This window comes from Octodon degus, unplaced genomic scaffold (genome assembly GCF_000260255.1).
Source record: "Octodon degus isolate 3935 unplaced genomic scaffold, OctDeg1.0 scaffold00027, whole genome shotgun sequence".
Lineage (NCBI taxonomy): Eukaryota > Metazoa > Chordata > Mammalia > Rodentia > Octodontidae > Octodon > Octodon degus.
In genome coordinates, this window is record NW_004524603.1 from 6,572,753 (window position 1) to 6,592,608 (window position 19,856).

At 55.1% G+C, this 19,856-nt stretch overlaps 1 protein-coding gene and 1 pseudogene across 1 annotated transcript; both read right to left on the minus strand.

Moving 5' to 3' along the window:
* Positions 1 to 355: 355 nt before the first annotated feature.
* LOC101592772 lies at positions 356 to 9,849 on the minus strand (annotated as a pseudogene).
* Positions 9,850 to 13,369: 3,520 nt separating this feature from the next.
* Znf783 (zinc finger family member 783) lies at positions 13,370 to 18,340 on the minus strand. The gene is made up of 5 exons (XM_023712747.1): positions 18,307 to 18,340; positions 18,056 to 18,175; positions 16,468 to 16,596; positions 15,809 to 15,919; positions 13,370 to 14,722 (listed from the first exon to the last, which is right to left on the minus strand). Exons 1-5 carry the CDS (start codon positions 18,338 to 18,340, stop codon positions 13,857 to 13,859), a joined length of 1,260 nt encoding a protein of 419 aa, XP_023568515.1. The 3' UTR covers positions 13,370 to 13,856.
* Positions 18,341 to 19,856: the final 1,516 nt, after the last annotated feature.

Consider the following 19,856-nt stretch of genomic DNA (forward strand, 5'->3'; position numbering starts at 1 on the left):
GCCCAAGTAGGTGCTCTAGATTGCTGAGCTATCTTGCCAGCCCTTTTAAATTTTTTTTTACTTCCTGTTTACCTTCTAAACACCAAGAGAATTTTCAAAATAAATAATCAGCATTTAAAGGAAAAAAAAAAACCAGACAGACAATTCTGGTTCCATTTGTGTGAACTATCAAAAGCTTAAAGACAGAATACTCTTTCATCTCAAATAAATCAGGTGTTGGCTGACCATTCTGCAACATAAAACATAAATAAAACCGAGTTGAAGTACCTGAAGCATTGCTCTGGTCCATAAACACTTCGAATAATAATAGTAAGTTTCTTCAGCCGCTGACAGTGTGGAAAGCAAGCCTCTCCCATCAGGCTCTGAGAAGTCCTCCACAGCAGTGGTGGCTGCGTCCACTGTGTTTCCAGAACCTACAAAGCCCCACAGCTATTGCCAACCCAGAGACCGCTGTGGCTGCAAACTAACTTGTCTCCAGTGTGTTACATTCCATCAATATTTTGAAGGAAGCAATTTCAGTGTCAGTTTTCTCACTGGTCTCGGAAATCAGGAAATCACGCTTGTGGTTTGGGTGCCCCTTCTGCGGGTGCTCCCGTAAGTTGCTTTTCTTAAGCTGTAAACATTTCTGTTACTCTGCTCCTTTCCAGGTTGATGTCCTGTTTATTATCTGCTCTGATTGGCTCGGTTTCAATTATTGTTTAACTTGATCTAATTCAACTTTCTTTTTCTTATTCTCTGCTCTCAGATTTGCAAACTCACTTCTTTCTAGGATGACCGCCTCTCTCTTGATTAGAATCCAAGTGAGCTGCTGGCTGTTGAGCTCTTTCCTGTTGTGCTTCAGGGACCATCTCCGCATACACAGTGTCCAGGCGTCACATTTGACAAGGTGGTTGATGCTGATACCATCGTTTCTGCTTGTGCTTTGTCCAATCCACCGGTTTCTAAGTCCTGAACCTGGCATGGGAATCAAAAGCCAATTTCCTTTGTTCCAAAGGACTTCTGTCCACCGGCCTCCAGTCATTTCCTTCCCTGCTTATGGTAGTCAAGAAATCTCTTTGCAAGGCCAGTGACAAACACCTGCTTGGAGCTGAAACCCAGCGCCCCCCGCCCCCCGCCCTCAAAGCACAGAAGGCGCCAAGCCTAGCAGCTCCTCATGGTCTCAGCTTTCTGATCTCAACACAGATTTTTAAATGGACAAAAGGTTTGAACAAGCACTTCACCAAAAAATATACAGGGTGGCAATAAGCACATGAAGATATGGTCAACACCACCAACAACTAGGAAAATATTAACTAAAACCACACAATGAGATATTACTACATGACATCAGAATGTCCATTAGAAAGACCAACTATAACAAGTCCTGGTGAGGGGCCGGCAAGATAGCTCAGTGGACTAAGTGCCTGCTTTGGCAAGCACAGGGATCCCCAACACCACATGCCACATCAGCCCCACCCCTGGGCACACTGAGCTGGTGACCAAGTCTGGGTATGGTAGAATATGCCTATAATCCTAGCACTGGGGAGGCTGAAAACAGGAGGATTACTACAAATTCAAGCTATACAGTGAGTCCCTATACCAAATACATTTTAAAAAAGAAATATGTCCTAGTGAGGGAGTGGAACAAGGATAATCTTTATATACTGCAAATTAACGTGTAAAATGCCACAATCTCTTTGGGATACTATTTGGCAGTTTGTCTAAAAGGCAAACATCCACCTGCCAGAAGACCTAGCTGTCCCACAACTACATATTTACCCAAGAGAAATGAAAGCTCCCATCCTGCTGCATGTACACAGATGTTCGCAGGAACTTGACTAAAGCTAAACAGCGCATGAGCGGTATCAGCAGGTGAGAAAGTAAACAAACCGCGGCACAGGTATAGATGAGAAAAACAAATAAAGTACTGGCACACACAGTAGCTGCCTTGACCTGAAATAACTACCTTGAGCAAGAGCAGGCAGTCCAAAAATTAAGTGCATTTGTTTTGTTTTTTGTTTTTAGGTTTTTTCTTTTTTTCTTTTTCCTAAAGTGCATTTGATTTGAGAACATCTAACTGGCAAGCTAATCTAGGAGACAGAAAGCAGGCCAAGGATTGCCTGAATATTCAAGGGAGCAATATTTTACCTGGAGCGAGAAGATGGTGGGTGGGGACACGGCCCCGTGTCATTTGTTCCACTCTCCCCAACCCTGTGGCCTCCCTTTCATTTGCCTCCACCCACAGCTGCCGGCAGCAGCATAAATCACTAGCTCTCACGCCTGGCAGGGGTTGTAGCAGCTCTTTCCCGGCTGTCTTCCATGGGGGAAGACAGGGGCTTCAGCACTTCTGAGTCACTCCAGCCCACAGTCTGGCTGCTGGGATCTAAAGGCATCGCTCTCAGCTGCACGCCCTGCACACCATCTACACCCACTCTGGGATCTGATGATTCTCCCCGGGTCCCCGCACCCTGGCTAGCGTCTTCTGAGGATCTCTGAGAGGCTGGTCCAGCACCCAGACGCCCGCTGCAAAGTTGTCAGCAGCAACCTGTCTGCTGTTTACCGGTTCACACAGAGCTGTCCCGCCTGCCCCGCTCCCGAGATGTGCTCCCAGTGCCTGTTTCTGGCTGGCTGTCCCGCAGCCCTTCCCTCACGGCTGTTCACACACCACGCAGCCCCTCCCAGGCCCATGGCAGGTGTGGCACAACCCCCGGAGGCCCTCTCCAGCTGGGCAGACTTCGGGCTCTGCTTGTCTTCTCTTCTTCTCCGGCCTGAGTCTCCAGTCACGCTCCCCCATCCCTGGTTCCTCAGTGCCTTGCCCGCGGGTCCTTTATGCTGAAGGACAACCTGGGACCTGGGCCGCACTAGGAACTGCCCACTTCCAAAGTGTCAGACTCTGAAATGCGCCACCCCACCATGACCTCTGACTCTGCCACCCCTGCCTCTGACCTGCCGCAGCCTCTCCACCCCCTGGTCAGCTCTTGCTGGGCTTCTTGTGTTTTGCTACTCAGATGTCCGGATTGACCACTACCCCCTTGGCTTTCTTGGCTATCTCCCGGGGTCCTATAAGACATGGAAACTAGACAGACCAACCGTAACAAGTGCTGGTGAGGACGTGGAACAAGTAGAATTCTCATGCATTACAAGTAGCAATGTAAAATGCCATGACCCCTTTGGAATTTGGAATGCAGTTTGGTAGTTTCTCAAAAAATAAAGCATCCACCTATGAGATGACTCAACTATTCTACTGCTTGCTAAAAGTGCCACCAACTGCAGACTCTATATCTTGTGAAGAAGTTGTCTGCCTCAAGGACCTCTGCGAAGGTAGTGGACTGAACTCCTGACTCCAGAAATGTCCCCAAGCATTTGCATGCCCCCTTAGATCCATACTGGCTCCTGCCACTTCTCTCCCTATTTGGCAAGGTCAGTCTCTACCTGTCTCCCCCTCACCCAGTCCAGGACACCTGAGTGTCCTCACTCATAAGTAATAAGCATGAAAATCACTCCTAGCCAGACAAGGGGGCACACACCTGTGATCCCAGCAGGGAGGTTGAGGCAGGATTATTGTGAGTTTGAGGCCAGCCTGAGCTACAAAGTGAGCTAAAGACCAGCCTAAACTGCATAGGGAGACTGTTATGGTTTGGGTCTCGAAGTCCTCCCAAAGGCTCTTGGGCAGATGCGGCTGGAGGAGCAGCGCTGGGCTCGAAGGGCGTGGCCAGAGGACCAGGGAGTGGCCTGAAGGGCGTGGCCAGAGGACCAGGGCGTGGCCTGAAGGGCGTGGCCAGAGGACCAGGGCGGGGCCTGAAGGGTGGGGCCAGAGAGGCTGCAAACGGTGAAACTGGCTGCGCCAGACCACCCCCTGCCTGTGGCCTCTTGGAGGAGTGGAGCGGGTCATCCTGGGCCCGGTGGCTTCCCAGCCTCTCTTCCCGACCCTGTAGCACAGGGCGGCGGCATTTGCGATTGCGGCCACCTCGGGCAGAGAGGAGATGTTTGGGGAAGACAGTACTCTCAAAATAGCCTGCCTTGGAACCAGCTGAGCGTGGACTAAAACCTCCAGTAACTGTGAGCTAAAAAAAACCTTTCCTTCCTTTATTTTGAGTGTTGTGTATTTGTCCCAGCAATGAGAGAAGAGTAACTGAGACAGAGACCCTATCTCAAGTAGACCAAAAAAAAAAAAAGTCTACTTGCATATCACTGTCTCTGCAGAGGCCGCCTTGTCATTTTGTCCCCTGGTCCCTGGGTCCTCACTCACACCTCCATCCTCACGCTTGGCACAGAGATCCAAGACCCCCGCAGGGCCTGTGCCTGCAGCAGCCATCTGCGCTGAGAACACTTGTGTGGGACATGTCCTTGGGCCCCTCCAAAGAATACGGACACATGCTCCACCTGGGCCTTTTGACTTAGAAGACCCTGACCGTTCAAGGACGGGCAGGGGGTGGGGGTGGGCCAGTGGCAAAGCCGTTGCCCCAGGCCCTGGGTTGAGCCCCAGCACCAGGCAAAAGGTAGAGAACTGATCTCTGCCAGGGACAAAGCACTTAAGGACACATAGGTCCCAGGTGACCTCAGTAAAGGTGGTTTCCTGGGATCCAGCAAAATGAAAGCTGGGTTCGCATCAGGGGTGCAGGCCAGGAGGGCAGATGATTCTTCTGAATGGCTTTTCTAGAAAAGGAGAGCAGAGAAATTGGGGAGAAACTGTAGCGGCCATGGATGAAGAGCATTTTCAAAGACAGGCAGTATCGAGGCTGCTTTGCAGCTCTGCACTAGTAGTCCTAGGAAAGGCAGAGAATGAGCCAGGGGAGAAACACTATCGGCACAGCAGGTGCTGGAGGAGGCAAGGGGGGAGAGCGGGCTCAGGAGGGCTGGAGTTGCACTTGGAGCACCAAGGGACACCAGGCTGTGCCCTGTGAGCAGATGGTGCTGGAACTCAGGCAGAGGTGAGGTGGTTGTCATCTGGGCTATTTTCTAAATACTTTTTTTTTTTTTTAGAGACAGGATCTCACTTAGGTAGTTCAGGCTGGACTTGAACTCATGATGATGCCTCAGATTACAAGCATTTGACACCACGCCAGGCTCCTAGATTGCATTTCTGCCAGTTGAGTAGAATACAGGGAAAGAGGGCCCAATGGCTAAGAGTATTTATCAGACAGCCCTGGGGCCACAGAATCTATGTTGGACAGGACAAGAGGACATGAGGTGACAAGGGTGGTGGAAAATGGAATGGAAAAAGGACTTGAGGTCAGAGGATAGAATGTGATGGTCAGCTGCTGATTGTCATGATCACGGAGGCAGTAGTGACACTGATGGCCACACAGGCATCTCAGATTCCTACCAAGGAGCCTACTTTACTTTTTCTGTGAATGCTCAGCTCTGCTCCTCAATCTGGTACCTACCATTCAATAGATATTACTGAATGAATGAATGAATGAATGAATGAGAAGTGAATCCTACATAAATAGTTGTACTAAGTGTACCCACTTCCTCCAAGCAGGAAACAGAAACACTTATTTGAATACAGCTCTGATCAGAGGCCAGAACGAAGGCCAGGTGGCTGGGGCGCAAATCAACACTCCCAGGGCTGTCCTGAAAAGCTCAGTGCTTGCTACAAGTTCTTGCTCCTGCATCTGCCCTGTCACTACTTCAAGAAGAACGAACTCCCCCTGAAAACTGGAATCTGAGGAAGAGGCAGGGAAGAGCTCAGAGACAGAGGACCAGGCATGGGAGATTGTGGGTCCCAGGAGACGGGATGCAGAGGGTCAGGGGCTGGATGGCGCATTCTGCAGATGCTGAAAGCCATGAGCATCGTCTTGGCCCCAAGGAGCTCAGTCAGGGAGCTGTTCCCACTGTGGAATGTCTACCCAGGGACAACTAATCAGGCCTCCAGGTGAGCTCTCTGTCCCCCAGGCCCAGGCTCTTTTGAGTTTGAGCTTCAAGCTCAGATCAATGAACAGCAATCATTTGCTTGCAGGTTCTGCCCCAAAAGCTTGCAAGGAAGGCTTGGGAGCAGACCTGCAGGTGCAGCAGGTGTGGGGAGGAGGCTGGCTCAGCCTGTCACCACCTGGTTGACAGGAAGCAGAGAGCAAGGAGGAGGGACTGGGACCTGAGATCACTCCCCAGGCCCCGCCCCCAAAGCGGCCTGTTCTACCCAGGCCCTAACTCCCAACATCACACTCCACCTGTGCCCCATAATTCACATCAGCTTTCAAAAGCCCCACCTTTGTGTGCAGAGGCATCCTCACGTCTTACTTAGTTCAGAGCAAGTGAAGCAACACCTCCGTGGTCCACCCCTGCAGTGGCGCAGCACCTCCGGACGCATGTGCATCTGGCTTCCTGCTCCTGCTAGCACCCGAAATTCTTCATCATGCATGTGCGTTCAGCCTCATTTCCCTCAGGTGAGCCTCTGGAACGACTCTGACGCCAGGCCAAAGACCAGAGTCACGTCTCAGCCTGGCCCACTGTTAAAGTGTCACCTCTACCCTGGGAGTGAATAATTTATATACTGAAGACAAGCAGGACCCAGACCATGTCGTTATTCACTTCCTACGGCTGCCACCAAAACACCTTTTAAAACCCAGGTGCTTAAAACAATCTAGTCTCTCACAGCTCCGGCGGTTGGAAGTCTGAATTCAAGGCATCGGGAGCGTCATACTCTCCTAGGGCTTCACAAATGTGCTCCTGGTTCTCTTAGCTTCTGGTGCAGCCAGACGTCACTGGGACTCTTTCCTCAGCTGGAAGACGTCACTCACAGTGACTCCCTGGCACCCCGTGAGCCTGAGGCTCCACACTTGGCGGTGTGCTCCTCTCTCCGCAGGACACCAGCTGTGCTGTGCCAAGGGCTCCCCCTACTCTAGTTACCGCATTAGATCTAATTATACCTCAAAACCCATTTCCAACTTAGGTCATGCTCATAGATACCAGGGTCAGGACTGAAGTCCATCTCTGCGGGGGACACAATCCACTCCCCGGCGAAGTGCCCCAGAGGCTGAGCAACGCACCTGGGTCTGGGGACCAAGGCTCTGGCCAGGGCACCCGGAAGCAGGCTTCTTCATTTGTACAGCACTATCAATGGAGTGGAAATTCTAGATTGGTACAGTAACGAGGAAGAAGTCAGGCAACCCAGGCTGCCATAACCGAAGCTCCTGGGCGGCAGGGCTCAAGTGATAGAACGCGACTGCTCATGCTTCTGGAAGCTGGAGTCTGAGGTCAGTGGCGTGCTGGACACGTGGCTCCTGCTGAGAGCTGCTGGCATCTCTCCCTGTAAAGACACAGCTCTCGTCATGAGGACCCCAGACAGCCTCATCTAAGCCCAATCACCTCTGCCAAAGGCCCGGTCTTCAGATATCCCACTGGGAGTCAGAGGATCGTATGAATTTAAGAAGGCCCCATTGTAGCCACAGTGGGATATTAGCAAACATCAGAAATCACCCTCTTTGTCCCCTGCACAGCTGAGGGTGCTCTCTGCAGCAGGGACACAGTAACAGGGAGGGGAGGCTGAGGGAGGTTGAAGCAGAGGCATGTCTGGGTGACTGCTGTCTGCAGCCTGGGATCGAGCAGAGGAGCTGCTGGTGCCAAAGGAAGGCTGGAATCCAGACAGAAGTGGGTGGCCAAATTCCACAGCAGCCTGCGGTCCAAATTCTTGGTGGCTGTCTCGACAGACCCCAAAGCTGGCCTTGGCCACCTTTACAGCCCCAGGAGCTTGGCCTAAAGATGAATCTTTTGACCCAACATCAGCAAGAATAAGTAACTGGAGGCACAGAGGTCCGCCACCCAGGTAGTTGGCACCTTGTACAAGGACACCTGTGACACATACGTTCGTCCCCATTTGGAGACACAGGGGAGCTGGGCACGCTGTTCTGCACTGGAGATGGTCAGGGTGAGATATGTGAACTTGTTTCCTTAGTGAAATAAAAATATGTATCATAATCACTGAGTGTGACAATGTGTAAATAAATATGACATGAGGTAGGATGGAGTAAAGATTACGCTGCCACTGTGTGGTCAGTAACAGGAAAACGGCTGGGCATGGTAGTGCCTACCTGTAATCCCAGCTCTCGAGAGGCTGAGGCAGGAGAATCTCCATGAGTCTGAGGCCAGCATGACCTACACAATGAGTTCAAGGCTACCTGGAACTAAATAGTGAGACCCTGTCTTAAAAAAAAAATCAGGGACTGGGAAGATAGCTCGGCAGTCTAAGCACCTGCCTGGGTTCAATCTCTCAGACTCAAGACTCTCAGCTGAATAAAGGGACGAAACTACAGCTTGGAGGGTTCTGGGACCAGCCGTTTAACTGGCGACTCCCAACTCCCTGCTGCGACATCCAGAGCTGCTCCTGCCAGCCTTCCAGGCTCGCCTTCAGTGGCTCCAGGAGACACACAGCCATGTCTCCCGTTGGCACAGACATGTGGAAGTGAACCAACAGTGAGCTTCGACCACCTCAGAGAGCAGCTGGAACCTGCTCTGGTCTCCTCTCCCCTCCCCGGAGCCACAGACCAGCTGCCCTGTCGCCTCTGCTTCACACACAGGGCAGAGCCCAAGGCGGGGAGAGCTGGGTCAGAGCTTCTGGGGTCCACTCCCCACCTAGGCACACCTGCACCTTCTGACCACAGGGGGCTTTGTGAAGGGTTTCAGGTGACTTCCCTACCAGAGTCCCTCCTTCTCAGAGTCCATTTGGAATAAGACACACAACTTTTGCTGCACAACTCTGTCCATGCCGGTCACTGTCTGTCAGCTGCTAAAGCTGGTATCTCACTTGCCTTTTGCCTTTTCTTTGGTGTGGGGGAGGGCAAGGTCTTGTTATGTAGTTCTGGCTGGGCTTGAACTCTGTAGCCAAGGTTAGCCTCAAACTCAGGGAGATCCTCTTGCCTCAGCCTCCCCGGTACTGGAATTATGGGCTTGCAGCGCCAGGCCTCGCATCCTTTCGACATGCTTTAACCCATTGCCTTCCACTGGTGCCTGGCCTGCGGCACCAAGAGGCCAGACTTCAATATCCAGGGGCTTTTCTCCACTCTGCATGTGATGACCCCAAGTCTGTTTTTTTCAACTTTTTAAAAATGTATTTAGTACCGGGTCTACAGTGTCGCACAGCTAAACTCCTACATTCAGACTCCCAAGCTCTGAGATTACAGGCATGCACCACCACGCCCAGTCTCAACTGCTGTCTCAGCATACCCCAGGGGCGGGGCCCAGCACGGCACACAAAGCTGGGAGTCGAACCCTGGCCGCTGCGCTCTGCCTAAGCAGGTGTTTAGTCCGCTGAGCTATTTGGCTGGCCCCAAGTCAGCTCTTGTACTTTAGGGGCCTCTCCCTTGCTGCGCAGGGGCAGCCACAGCATCCAGAAGTTGCGGTTGTGTAGCAGGTTCTCCAGCTGCCGCTGCCGCAGCCCGTACTCCTGCAGCAGCGTGCCCAGCACGGCCCACTTGCCCTCCAGCTGGTTGCCAAGCTCCACGGCCGTCTTCTTGCAGTCAGCCAGTCTCTTCTCGGCCGTCCCCGTGCGGCCCTCCACGCTCTGCTGCCTGGCACTCCATCTTCTTCCCCAAGGCCTGGACCGGAGCCAGGAAGACGACAAGGGAGATGTTTCTGCAGCCTGGATCTGTGCAGCCTACAGGCCAGTTCTACCAGCAGACACAAGCAAGACTCAGCAGCCAGAAGCCAGTCCCAGATTCAGAGGTCGCAGTCCTCTGGAAAGGGACAAGCTTCCAGAAGCCCACACTGGTCAGGCCCCATTGGCCCCACCTGACGCACTCAGGGCGAGTAGATGCTGGACCCCACAGGAAGTGAGTGGACTGAGACCAGGAGTGATGGGAAAGGAACAGCGAGCAAGCACACTGCCAGGAACTGAGAAAACGTGCCACGGGCCCCGCGCACACGAGTGGCCATCTCGGCTCTCACCTGTTCCCAGGTCGTTCCTGCCCTACACTTAAGCTCAAGGGTGAGTGAAGAACCGGGTCATTCTGACCTGGATGGCCTCGAAGCCCTTCCCTCCCAGGCCTCTTCTGGTGTGTTTCTTTCTGTCCAGACGTGCCTGGTGTCTTGTCACCAGGCCCTGGGGGAGTCTGCACCGGGTGGCTGCCTGTGGCGGTCTGCTAGAACTTGGCCTGACACTTGTGCCGACACGGCCATCAGGTGCAGCCACCCAGCCAGGACTCCACCCGAGCATCCCTAGCCCCTGGGTGGCGGTGTGGAAGAAGCACTCTGCAGCACAGGAAAAGCACTCAGGGGACAGGACGCTACTACACTACCACTGTGCTATTAGCAACAAATACGCGGAAAGGGACATAAAAAGAATTGAGATGTGTTACGTATGTGTACCAACTTCCCATGATATATGTGGGACAATATATTCTTCTTTTTCTTTTTAATGTATTTGGTACAGGGTCTCACTACAAAGCTCCGACTCATAGTGACCCGCCTGTTTTCAGCCTCCCCAGCGCTGGGATTATAGGCGTGCACCACCACGTCCTGACTCGCTCTCTGGCTCAGCACACCCGTAAGGCGGGGCCCGCACGGCATGCAAGGACCGGGGATCGAACCCTGGTCTCTGCACTTGCCAAAGCAGGCACTTAGTCCACTGAACTATCTAACCGGTCCTTCCCACAATAAGTGTAAATCATTAGTCTTCACAATTAGGGACAAATACCCTCAATCACCCAACAATGCCACAAATGTGACACCCACAACTGTCTCTAAACCACTGCAAACCTCAGCCAGGCAGAGACTCCATCAAACCTGAACCCGAAACCCTAACCAGAGTCCACTGTAACGTAGATTCCCTCCCTGGGACAGGCAGGGGCAGGCACCAGAACCCATCCTGACCCAATTCGGAGCTCCGATCTGCAGGACCATCACAAGTCCCTCAAGCGCAGGGATGTGATGCTGGGCTGGGAGGACGCCTGCACCCGGACTAGCGACCTCAGCCTCAGCCTGGGAAACCAGGGTAACAGCAGGGGTGTGGCTCTCCGTCAGCAGTCCAAGACGAGGAAGCGGTCTCTGGAGCGAGGGCGTCCACAGTCCGTGCCCATGACCCACGGGGCCGCCCTCCCCCCCGGGACTCGAGGTAAGCAGTTAAGTCCAAACACCTCGTTCTGCAGACAAAGGCTGGGACCAAGGCCGGGACAGCCTGGTTCCTTTGTGGCCCTAGAGTCCTCGTCCTCGCCCCAACACCGACTCCGGAAGATGTAGAGGGACAATTCTGGACGCGACTCCCCGCCCCCACATCGTCCATCCGTGAGAGTTGTCCTTATCGAAGCCGCGGTGGCTGTGGCCACAGCCCCGCGCTGTCTCCGAGTACAGAATACTTAAGACAGCTAACAGAAACTGCGCTATTTGGACTGAATGTGGCGGCGTCGCGCGAATTGTAGGACCCGCCCCCGGTCGGGTCTGACTCCTGATTGGATGACCTTGAAAGCCCCGCCCCACACCTCCATGCCCTCATTGGCTCGTTTTGGAAGGCCCGCCCAGGCAGGGCACTGGGCTCTCCAAGGCCCTGCAGGTGCCGGCGCCGCGTGGAGTCCCCACTTCCTGAGTGGCCGCGTCCAGTGCGCAGCGACCCACCCGCGTCGCCAGCCGTGACTGAGCCCTCACCTCCCGGAGTGCCGGAACCAGACCCCGTGCCCGCACACACTTGTTTATGCCGACTTGTTTACTGCGCACCGGTTAGGAGGGGACTGCCACCTTTATCCGTCCTCAGGTCGTGGCCCAGCCATTTCTTTGCTTTGCAAGTGAAGGTGGCCACGCCTAGGCTCAGAGCTGGGAGAAGGAACCTAGTCTGCTGGTTGTGGAGAGCCCTGCGCTGGGCACAGCAAATTCTTTCAAAATAAAAAATGGGAAGCCTGAACTTTGGGCTTGGAGCGTTCCTATTCACAGGGGCGTTGGAAAAGCAGGCCTGGCCCTGGGCAGTGCTTCCCAGACCTCAGTGGCTGCCAATCTCTGACTCCTGGAGCCCCGACAAGGACAAGCAGGATGTACTGTGCCAGAAGGTGAGAGTGCAGGGAAACCGGTACAGACCTGTGCTCTCCCTCCGGAGCAGGATGACACTATGGCCATCTGTCCCCAACTGGCAAGGGTCAGAAGGGCAACAGGAAGCGCCACAGCCAGGAAGCAGACACCAGGACAGACACTTGCCAGACAAGACAGCAAGCTGTCAGCAGGGCTGGTGGCTGTCCCCCAGCACATGTCTGGCCTACAGACAGCACTGAGGTGACATGACTGACAAATGAGCCTTTCTCAAAGACTCCTCTGAAGGCCTTACACTATGGCTTCGGCTTCCTGGGATTGAATCCGTGCTTTGGTAAAAGGGTGCCCAGCGCCCGAGGCCCATGGCAAATGCGGCTCCCTGAACCTGGTGTGTGTAGCTTCTGCTGTCCTGAAGAGTAAGGCCCTTCTGAGGGATTGCTTCTTGACAGAAGAGGGCTGGTCACCAACATGAACCAGAAAGGAGGCCCTGAGCTTGGAAGGAAGGACACAGCCAGGCTTCTGTTTTGCAGTGTCCCTACATGTGACACTGACAACGCTAAGGTGAGGCAGGTGGCACCAGGGCCATCACTCTCTCAGACAAGGATTTTTTTTTTTAATTTTTTTTTTTTTACATTTATTTATTTGTGTGTGTGTGTGTGTGTGTGTGTGTGTGTGTGTGTGTGGCCAGCTCAGCCCACCAGGGGGCAGGGCGGGCTGGCATGTGGTGCTGGGGGATCGAACCGCAGTCCCTGTGCTTTGCCAAGCTTGTTCCAAGTAGGTGCTTTAGACCACTGAGCCATCTCACCAGCCCCTCAGACAAGGAATCTGAGGTGGCCCAGTTTGGTCCAAGTCCGTGTGGGCTGGCCAATGCTCCCCCCCACACACACCCCAAGCGAGGGGCACCTGCTTGGGGCGGATTTGCTAGTGCCATCCTGCACATCCCCAGACACCTTCTGGGGTCCAGTCAGTGGACCACACACATACATGAACCCTGAGAGCCTTGGAGGCCTAGTGGTGAGTGGGCGTCTCACTCCCTCTTGGCTGGACTGACTGCAAGAGGAAGAATCAGGTGAGCTTGCCCTGTGGAGGAAGTCTAGAAGGTCCTGGAGCCACTGTGGGCACAGAAACCCACCTGGGGAGACCCAGTGCTCCCAGGACAGCCACAAAGGGCAGCCTTGAGGCCACAGCAGTCTGACTCAGCTTCTCTACTCTCCCCACAGGCGTTCCTGGTCTCCTTTGCAATTCTATGTAACATTTGCAAAAATACTAGGAAATCTCCATAGGAAGCCAAAAGAGTCTCAAAGTAACAAAGTAGAATATGCCGTAGTAAAAGAGGAGAAATTTTCTGCCAGGCTTGGTGGCCCACGCCTGTAATGCCAGCGTTCAGGAGGCTGAGGCAGGAGGCAGGAGGGCCATTGCAAGCTTGAGAACAGCCTGGGCTACAAACTGAGCTCAAGGCCAGCCTGAAGTTCACAGTCTCAAAAAAGAAGGGGTGGGGGAGAAGATATAAACGTCCTTCAGGCCACCTGTACTGTACATCCTGCTGGTTTTCACATGGCCACAAGCTGACCGTGCAGTCAATCCCTGTCCCTGGAGGTCTCTCTGACTCCACCCTAGCTAGATGGGTCCCACCTGGGGTCCTCCTGACTCTACCACTGGCCAAAGGTACTTCCAACAGCCAGCATCCCTTACACCCAATCAAATGCTTTAGAAGTCAGGAATGTGGAAAAGGCAGCAGAGTGACAAATTTGCGAAATGGAGGCACCTTGTCACACACATCCACTATCCCCAAGAGGGCTGTTGCTTCACATCTGAATGAAAAACAAGTCTCTTTACAGCTGTCCCAAATGAACCAGCAAGAGGCACACAGGAAGGATCTGGCGACAGCGCAGATTCCCAGAGAGCTGGTGGTGTGCCTGATAGGCCCAGGGTCAGCCCTCCTCCATGCGGCTGAGCCCCTGCAGGGACATCTCTCCCCGGGCATGAGTCTGCATGTGCAAAATCATGTGGTGGTTGCGATTGAAGGTCCGGCCACACTGGGGACACTGATAGGGCCGCTCACCTGTGTGGATGCGCTGGTGGCGGAAGAGGTCTGAGGGGCGGCGGAAGGCCTTGCTGCAGTACGGGCAAGTGGGCCAGCCCTGGCTGTCACCCATGTGCAGGCGCTGGTGCAGCAGCAGGCTCCTACGCTGCTGGAAGAAGCGCAGGCACTCACTGCACTGGTAGACCTTGGTAGCCGCTGGCCTCTGCCCTACCGAGGCCTGGCCTGCCGTGGCTCGGTGGGCCCTGGGCTCCTCAGGGATCCAGCGGATGACGGGACCGGGTACCACCACCTCGCCTGGCTCCAGGGTGGCATGGCCTCCCCTCTCCTCTGCGTGGCTCCGCTGGTGGATCGTCAGGTTGATTTTCAGGCGGAAGCTCTGTCCACAGTCTGGGCAAGGGAAGACACGCTCCTGCCGACGGCGAGGCGGCACCCGGGGTGGCTCTCCCACAGCTGCTGGTGGCTGGGTTATCACCTGGGTTTGAGGCCGCACGGGACCTCCAGCCTGTTTCCTGGGCCCCTTGGGGATTCGATCCTTGGTCCGGCTCGGGGACCCCAGGAAGAGCTGCACTGGTACCGCCCCATCCTCAGACGGAGCTTCTGTCTTAATGGCCACAGCACTGCCACCTGCAAAGGAGGCTGCAGTAGTAGAGTCAGGGACACCAGAAGACGGCAGTGAAAGTCGTAAAGCCAGGACTCCAAGGGACCCTGGGTCAGACTTTCCACATGGGCAAGCAGAGGAGGGAGACACTGGCCATCACAAAGGGGCTGGCAGGCCCTAAGAATTCCCATGACAGCGGTCATGATCTCTAAAGGACAAGGAGCCTGGAGGCCCTCACTGCCTCTAATGACACCCGGACCCGAGCAGCCTGGAGGAATGTGACCCATCATTTTGGCTTATGTTTACATGCTCCCCGCAAGCCTCCTCCTTCAGAGGTGGGGCTTTTCTCAGAGGTGGCTGGACCTCAGTGTGCGATCCTGGGATCTCACAGTGCAATGCTAGGCCAAAGGGCGCTAGGAGTAAGGGTGTGAGTGCTGCCTCCCCCCAAAATAGCCTGTGGAAAAGATAAGGGACAGAAAGGGCTGCAGTCATCCTGTGTTGTTTTGCTGCCTTCTGCCCGCCACGAGCTGCTTCTCCTCTGCCTGCCGCCCTGCCTTGGAGCCGGCCGACTAGGGACTGAAACTTTTACAAGCTGTGAACCAAACAAACCCTTCTTCCTTCAAGTGTGAGGTGTTTTGTCTCAGCAATGAGGAAAAGTAACTGAGACCCCTCTGCTGGAAGTCACTCTCCACCGGCAACCAGCAACTCCACAGGCTGCCCCTCCTCGCCAAGCTGCACCCTGGGGGACCGTGGCCTGTGATTCCTGCTGGGGCTCAGTGCAGGCCTCCCCTGCCTGGTGTGTGACTGAGACGGGGAACTGCACGGATAGAGCTGTGAAAAGCAGGGGCTGAGGCAGCGACATGGTCACCTGAGGCCTCAGCAGGCCAAGGAGGCGAGGGTCCTGGCACCAAGCCCCGTCAGCAAGCCATGCAGGGGACCATTTAAACCACTGGCCAATGCGTGTGAGATGTGAGACAATGGAAGCCTGAGCCTGGGCCAGCTCCCCAGTTACAGGAAGACCCTTTCTGTCACCACAGACCACGCACCTGTAGGGAGCCTATCTCTAAGCATCACCTTTCCAACTAGGATGGACAACTCTGCAGAGCCCCAGGATCCTAGGGGCTGGTCCCCACACCCTCCTAGAGGCAGCTAGGCAGGCAGGGAGGCCTCCAGACAAGGCTTCTCACTAGGTCCCCTCACCAGGCTCTGCTGCAGCCACAGGAGCCCCAGCCGTCACTCACCTGGCCTCACAGCAGTCAGACTGTCCGTGCGGGGGACAGCTGCTGGGTCTCCCGCTGAAGAGTTGCCCTGCTGTTTAACTGAGGACCGAATGCAGGTGCTTGATGGAGGGCCTGTGAGAGAGAGATGCTGTGGGCCTGTCCTGACCCCAATCTGCAGGGTGGCTAGGACAGCCCCCAGCTATGCCAGGCACTCACAAGGCCTGGGGGCCCAGGGTTCTGGTGGAGAGGCCTCAGGGGCCTCACACCAACCCACTGCACCTCAATGACATCCTGATGGCCTTGGGAAGGCTGAGGCCCAGGTGTGTCCCTGCAGGGATGCTGTCGTCAACCCCACATGCACATGCAGAGCATACGCTGAGAGCCAGCTGGCAGGGAAGGGAGCCTGGAGAAGGAGGGTTGTGTCCTCCTGTGTAGTGGGGAGGCACCTGGCCTGGGTGTCGGGCTGCCGGTGCAAAGGGAGGACCGACTGGGCCGGCCCCACCAGCACGGGCTGAGGCAGCAGCTCCCTCCAGATGTTTCCCTACACAGAAGACAGTGGCACTGTAGGCCCGACCACGCGGGCCTGTCTCAGCCCTTCCTGGGAGCAACCGGGCTGCATGACTGCCGCCTCTCCTGTCCCCAGCCTCCAGTGCGGACTCCTTGCTGTCATGGTCACTCACCAGCACCTGGCTCAGAGGGGGTCAACCCTGCTTGCTCATCCCGCGGCTGCACAGGGGCTGGCCCTTCTGCAGGCTCTTTGTGGGAGATGCTGGTGGGGCCAGAGACCTGCTCTGGACAGCGAGTGGGGCCTGGAAAAGCAGACCAGTGACGCGGAGCTCAGTGAGAGGGCTCCCAGCCAAGCGGCTGGAGTTCTGTAGCTAACTGCAGGTCTGTGGGGCCTGGGACATCAAGCCCCACCCTGGGTGTAATGATGGGCTGGCTGCCCCACTGTGTGGCAGCCAGGTTCTATCCACAGTCTCCCTGTCTAGGAGGACTGCACAGCACGGTGGGGACCTGACAGAGCTCCGCAGGGTCCATACCGCTCTCCACAGCAACAGAGAGCTGGGTGGCTGGGTGGAAAATCCAGTGTAGATGTAGCCTGTGGTGGTCCCACGTCTCCATGGATAAAGCTCTTGGGAGCCTGCCCCTTAGCTCAGTTCTTTGGCTGTTTCAGCAAAGCAGTCAGCCTCAGGTCGCTGGGGTTCAATCCCCACAACTCAAGCCAGTCAAACCTGCCCTGAAGGCATTCTGAGCCAGCCAGAAAAAAAAAAATCCTTCTGCCATTTTGTAAATAGGATATCATGTCCGCATCTTGTACAGCAATTAACCACTAGGAAGAATGTACGCAGTGTGTTAATTATTGAAACTGTCCTACCAGTTTGGTTTGAAACTGTCTGCTATTTGTTTCTCAATAAAATTATGGGGAAAAAAATGTGTCTAGCTCACACCTGAGTTCACACAAACGTGCTCAGGGCCCGAATCCATGGGGACCCTAAATCCTGTTGTCACTGAGTGTACAGAGATGCTCCAAAACACACACATTGGCACCCTCCCACAAGGAACAAAGCTGCTTCACTGTCTTAAGGGAATAAACCTGAGAGAAATCACACTGCGATTCATACTATGAGCAAAAAAGGTCAGCAGTGAAAGAGTCGGGTGTGGATTCTGTCCCGGCAGATCAGCTGTGTCACAGCCCCAGGTGCGCCGAGAACAGTCTGCAACAGGACACCCAGCCCGAGTTGGGGACAGGACCCCCAGGTCACTGAAGAAATCTCTCCATCCACACCACTCACCCCAGAAAGCTCCCCAGGACTCTGACACGTACCCCCTCTGGAGGCCCTGTCCCCACACTAGCTATATAAGGTACAATGCCCAGCTGGGCCCTAGACCCCACCAGAGACACAGGGGCAGTGGTGGGAGGCCAAGCTGGGGACTGTGGGACAGACGGCCCTGAAACGAAGGCATCAGCAGCTGCACTATAACTATTTACAGTGATCCGCTCACTCATTATAAGACTCTCTCACCTCCCGTGCAGCAGTGGCACCACCAGCCTCACGACAGCCCCGTTATGACTGTGCCCGCTGTCGGCATGCAGACACCGGTGACCCTAAGGAAGAGCCCCACCACCACTGCTGGAGGCGGCCCTGGATGGAGCGCAGCCTCCCTGCTCTAAAGCTGGTGCTGTCTTCCAGCTCCAAGATCATCTGCAATGCCCTCCTGGCTGGGGCCAGGGGTCTCTGCACGGCTGCCCTGAACACCCCCACTCACCTGGCACCCCTGGGTGCACAGCTGGCTCCCTGCTCCCCTCCTGGCCCCACACAGCTTTGAGCCAGGGGTCCTCTTCCTTCTCCAGCCGGGTGAGGATGTCTGGTTTGGAGATGGCATAATCTGTGAACAGGGAAGGGACGGAGAAAGGTGTGGTCCTAGCTGCCCATGGAGAGGCCAACAGAAAGAGGCACAAAACAAACACCCAGCACAGAGACCACTGCGACGGAGGCCAGCAGCCGCCACACCCTCACCCAGGGAGACCAGCGTCTCGTAGTTGCCCCGCATCACGTGCTTGTACAGCTCCTTCTGCCAGTCCTCCAGCTTGCCCCACTCCTGCTCGGAAAAATACACGGCCACATCATCAAAGGTCACGGGCACCTGGAACCACAAGGGTCACACTCGCTCACCCGTATGCTGGCCACAGGGCCCTTGGGCTCTCCAACCCAGGGCACCCAAAGGCTACCTTAGGGGCCTCGCCCTTGCTGCCTGGGGGCAGCCGCAGGATCCAGAAGTTGCGGTTGCGCAGCAGGTTCTCCACGTTCTCCAGCCGCCGCTGCAGCAGCCCGTACTCCTGAAGCAGCGTGCCCAGCACGGCCCACTTGCCCTCCAGCTGGTTGCCGAGCTCCACGGCCGTCTTCTCGCAGTCAGCCAGCTTCTTCTCAGCCGTCCCCGTGCGGCCCTCCAGAGCCAGGAGTCGGGCCAGGCAGGCATCTACCTTCTGCTCAATAGCCTGTGTGGCGGCCACCACGGTCCACAGTGTGATCTCCGTGGAGTAAAGGTATGAGCTTTTCTTGGCAGCCAACGGTGGTGGGGACAGACAGGGTGTGGAAGGCAGTTGGTCCCCCATTGGCTCGTCTCTCTGGATCCTGCTCACAAGATGAGAAAAAACAGCAACTAGCAAAAGTTTGTAATCAAAACTCCCACCAGGAAACCCTGACTGATGCGGGCACTGGGAGGCCCCTTCCGGGACCCTTTGGGCCAAAGACTGGCACAGTAGGACAGGGGCTGGGACATTAGGGTACAGCCCTAGGGCTAGCAGGTGGGGAACAGCAGGGACAACACAGCCAGCAGACAGTGTCCACAGTCTCGGACAGGCAGCTCCTCCATGAGGCTCAGCTCACTCCTTTGGGAGGGAAGAGGTGAGGACCGGAGCCCAGAGAGCACTAACTCACATACACGGGCAGGGTTTTTATCCACCCTTCAGGTGCACTGCCTCATCTAGATGCTGATACCTACATGACTGGACCACGAGAGTTAAAGAGACAGTCTTGGTAAACAGCATGTCATTGCTGGGTGTGGTGGTGCACGCCTGTAATCCCTGATTTGGGGAGGCTGAGGCAGAAGGACTGCTGCAAGGTCCAGGCCAGCCTAGGCTATAAAGTGAGGTCAAGGCAGTCTGACTCTGTCTCAAAAAGATCAAAAAAAGTATGTGCAATCTACTGATTGGGCTGAAGTGATGATAGCTGTGGACTCGATGTTTGGCTTTCCCCCAAATCCGCATCCTTTTTTTGTTTTCACTTAGTTTTTCATATAAGGTCTTGCTAGGTGGCCCAGGCTGGCCTTGAACTCACAATGATCCTCTAGCCTCAGCTTCCTGAGTGCTGGGCTAACAGCACCATGCTGGGGTCCTATTCCCAGCTTTGAAGAGATCTTCCCTCACAGCAGATGCCCAGTAAGTGCCCACTGCAAGAATGGTACGACAGGGGCCTGGCCCTAGCTCAGGCCTTTAAGTGGCTGCTTCCACAAAGCTGTCAGCCTCAGGTTGCTGGAGTTCGAACCTCACAACTCTCCCGCTGGCCAA